The sequence below is a fragment of the Nicotiana attenuata genome, unplaced genomic scaffold (genome assembly GCF_001879085.1).
Source record: "Nicotiana attenuata strain UT unplaced genomic scaffold, NIATTr2, whole genome shotgun sequence".
Taxonomy (NCBI): domain Eukaryota; kingdom Viridiplantae; phylum Streptophyta; class Magnoliopsida; order Solanales; family Solanaceae; genus Nicotiana; species Nicotiana attenuata.
In genome coordinates, this window is record NW_017671122.1 from 186,628 (window position 1) to 190,570 (window position 3,943).

The 3,943-nt window shown below is 37.4% G+C and overlaps 1 protein-coding gene across 1 annotated transcript; it reads right to left on the reverse strand.

The window, feature by feature from the left end:
* Nucleotides 1-1,242: 1,242 nt before the first annotated feature.
* Nucleotides 1,243-2,062, reverse strand: LOC109206067. The gene is made up of 2 exons (XM_019368835.1): nucleotides 1,925-2,062; nucleotides 1,243-1,635 (listed from the first exon to the last, which is right to left on the reverse strand). The coding sequence occupies exons 1-2, from the start codon at nucleotides 2,060-2,062 to the stop codon at nucleotides 1,243-1,245; spliced, it is 531 nt and encodes a 176-aa protein (XP_019224380.1).
* Nucleotides 2,063-3,943: the final 1,881 nt, after the last annotated feature.

Genomic DNA, 3,943 nt, shown 5'->3' on the forward strand with positions numbered 1-3,943 from the left:
ACAGAGGGAATATTGGTTCTCAAATTTCTATATCTACATAAAACTACAAAAAAATATAGAAACTATTCATAAACAAATCAATCTATGAAAGTATTGTCTCAATACAGAAAAATCCTAAGTAACTACATTATGATCTTACAAAACACCAACAATTACACATCAAAATCTGTTATCCAGAACTAACCAACAAATTTTATGAAATATTCTGTTAACTACATAAAATTTTATTTCTTTTTGGGTGCATTTTTGCAAGATCTTTTGTTATGCCCTTCTCCTCCGCAGTTTCCGCGTGAAACCTTGTACTTCTTTGAATTTATTTCATCATATGTTTTGTATCTTTCTTTTTGAGGTCTTCCTGGCTGCCTTTTCCCTCCTTTNATGCTAGTTTTAGAAGAAAGATGTTAGATAAGTTTTTGAACAATTTTTGTTGTTTTAATTGTAGCAGACTTGCGCTACAATTATAGTAGCCTTTGTTTTTTTTTTCTTATCCAGTATAGTGGTTCAAATGGAAATATTCTGTTGGTTTTATATTCACTTGTTGAATCTTTACAGTACTTGATCTTCATTATTTTTAGCATATAAATCCTTTCCAACTGAATTTTTATACAGTTATTCTGTCAACGCAAAAATATGTAGTTATTTTGTTATTTTTTTGTAGATAAAGTGTAAAAATCAGTAACTAAACATACTGTTGCTTTTACATTCAATTTGTTGAATGTATAAAGTACCTGATCTATATTATTTTTAGCATATAGCTTCTTTCTAGCTGAATTATAATCTAGCTATTATGTCAGCTACAGCTATTGTAGTTTTTTTGTAGTTGTTTTGGGGATACTTTGTAGATAACATTTAACAATGCGTTTTGTTTATTTTATATTCATTTGTTGAATGTAAACAATACTTGATCTACAATATTTTGGTATATAAAACCTTTCCTACTTATTTATAATGTAGTTACTCTGTAAAGTCCAGTTAATGTATTTTTTTGTAGTTTTATTGTAGATAAATTGCAAAAATACATTAACAACTGTGTAAAGGATTCCAGAGATAGTAAAAAAGTGGTAGATTATATATATAGAAACCATTCATAAACAAATCACTCTATGAAAGTATTATCTCAATACAGAAAAATCCTAACTAACTACATTATGATCTTAAAAAACCTCAACAAGTACACATCAAATCTGTTATCCTTAACTCGCCAACAATTTTTATGAAATATTCTGTTAACTACATAAAATTTTATTTCTTTTTGGGTGCATTTTTGCAAGATCTTTTGTTATGCCCTTCTGCTCCGCAGTTGCCACATGAAACCTTGTACTTCTTTGAATTTATTTCATCATATGTTTTGTATCTTTCTTTTTGAGGTCTTCCTGGCTGCCTTTTCCCTCCTGTAGGTGGATTTACTACTTCTTCAGATATATGTTGTGGCACATTCCATTTGCTTTCATCAGGCAGGGGATTTACTGGTATTTCAAAAGACTCATCCCTGTGTCTTAAAGCAGCCAACGCATGTGGACAAGGAAGTTCGTCAAGCTGGAATTGCCCACAACTACATCTCTTGTTTTCAAGAAAAACAATATAGCGCCTCACACCATCTAGTACTGTATGGATGTAGTCTGTTGAAGCCCTCACCTATGATAACATTACAAACAGAAAAACAATTCATATACGGTTAAACTCAAGCTATATACAAAATATCTACATTGTCCTGTTTAAATTAATTTGATTCAATAAATGATTAGATCTTACTCTAAGCTTGTGCGACAATGTTCTATTCATCCAACTCTTTGTTGAATTTGAACCCAAGGTATGTGAATGTACCCTTTGCTTTCAATAACTTTTCCTTCGTCCAACGTTCAAGGAAGGTCCTCATATACTCTAATAGTTCTACTATCGACAGCTCTCTTGCATATTTTGTTACAGCATTCAACGACTCTGCAATGGTTGATGTCATAGTCCAAGTTCTGTTCACCGTAGCATGTACTCGAGACCATCTATGATAGTCAATATCGTATAAGTATGCTTTAACACAGGGGTCAATCTCTTCAATCTTTAACATCCTTTCATTAAATTCATCCAGCGTGTATGACCGTGCCTTGGCAAAGTATAATTCACTTAACTTTAGATGTCCCTTCTTGAACTTTGCCCGTATATTTGTCCAAATATGCCACATGCAAGAATAATGTGGCATGCCGGGATAAAAAATAGATGTTGCCTTCAAGATACTCTCATTCCGATCCGAAACAACACACATATTTGGTCTTTCACCATATGCATGTTTGAATTGCTCAAAAAACCACTTTCATGATGCGTCATTTTCTGAATCAACAACAGCATATGCCAATGGTAATATGGTACCTACTGTAACGATCCGACCGGTGGTTTTGAGCCCTAGCGTGTCGTTCAGCAGTTCAAGGCCATGAGCAGCTTCAATTCAGTCACTTTGACTTGTACGCGTGGTCGGAATTAAATTTCGGGAAGTTCGGAGCTGACTTGGAGAGGAAATTCTCATTTCAGAAGCTTTAAGTTGAAAGAATTAGCTAAGATCGGATTTTTGAGTAAACGACCTCGGAATCAGGATTCGAAGGTTCCAGCAGGTTCGTACGATGATTTCGGACTTGGGCGTATGTCCGGAGTCGGGTTTTGGATGACCCGGGAGCGTTTTGGCGCCTATTGTGGAAGTTGGCATTTTGGAAGAAATTTTATAAGTTTGGGTTGAAGTGCATTTTAGTGTTATCGATGTCCGTTTGGAATTCTGAGTCAGGGATTAGCTCCGTATGGTGATTCTGGAGTTGGGAGCGTGATCGGAAGTGAATTCGAAGGTCCGTGGGTCATTTTGGAGTCATTTGGCTAAAGATAGAAATTTGAAGGTTATTGAGAAGTTTGACCGGAAGTGGACTTTTTGATATTAGGGTCGGAATCCGATTCCGGAAGTTGGACTAGGTCCGTAATGTCGAATATGACTTGTGCGCAAAATTTGAAGTCAATCGGACGTGATTTGATAGGTTTAAACATCGAAAGTAGAAGTTTGAAATTCTAAGGTTCATAAAGCTTGGATTGGAGGTCGATTCGTGGTTTTTGCGTTGTTTGTTATGATTTGAAGCCTCGAGCAAGTGTGTAATGCGTTTTGGGACCGGTTGGTGTGATTGGTTGGGGTCCCGGGGGGCCTCGGGTGGATTCCGGGTGGTTAACGGATCGAAAATGGGATTGTTGGAAGGCTGAAGCTGCTGGTTGCTGGTGTAACCGCACCTGCGAGAAAAGGGCCATAGGTGCGGAGCCGCAGAAGCGGTCCAGTAGTCGCAGATACGGTTTGGCAAAAGAAAAGCTGGGACCGCAGATGCAGTCGTTTGGCCGCAGAAGCGGGACTGCATCTGCGGGAAAAGAAGCGCAGAAGCGGAAAATGGGAGCCTGGAGGAAACTGCGGAAGCGGTGGGCTGGCTCGCACCTGCGGAACCGCAGAAGCGGTCAAGGGATTGCAGGTGCGGAAAGTGCTGGAGGCAGAGAGGTGTTTTAAAAATCGGGATTTGGCCATTTCTCTCATATTTTTCTTGGCTTGGGGGATTTTTGGGAGAGCTTCAAGTGGGATTTTTCATCATCAACGATAAGGTAAGCTAATCCCATCCATCTTGAGTTAAATACATCGATTATGTATAGATTTTAGCATGTAAATTGGTAGAAATTTGGGGATTTGGTAGAAAGACCTAGAAATTTGTATTCTTGGAATTTGACCACGATTTTGGGTATGGAATTAAGAGAAAATCATATATTTGAGTTCATAGAGTCATGGGTAAGCTTAATCTTCAAAAAATTTCGGAATCCGGGCACGTGGGCCCGAGGGATTTTTGTCAACCTTTTGATCGGGGTTAGGAGTTTTTATCAATTGGATTAATATGAGTAGTTTATCGTATATTAATGGGTTTGCATAACTATTGGCTAGTTT

Coding starts and splice junctions, on each gene's coding strand:
- LOC109206067 (XM_019368835.1), bottom strand. CDS start 2,062: ATGTTAAAGATTGAAGAGATTGACCCCTGTGTTAAAGCATACTTATAC. Junction 1,636..1,924: donor TTGCAGAGTCGTTGAATGCT/GTAACAAAATAT, acceptor ATGTTATCATAG/GTGAGGGCTTCAACAGACTA.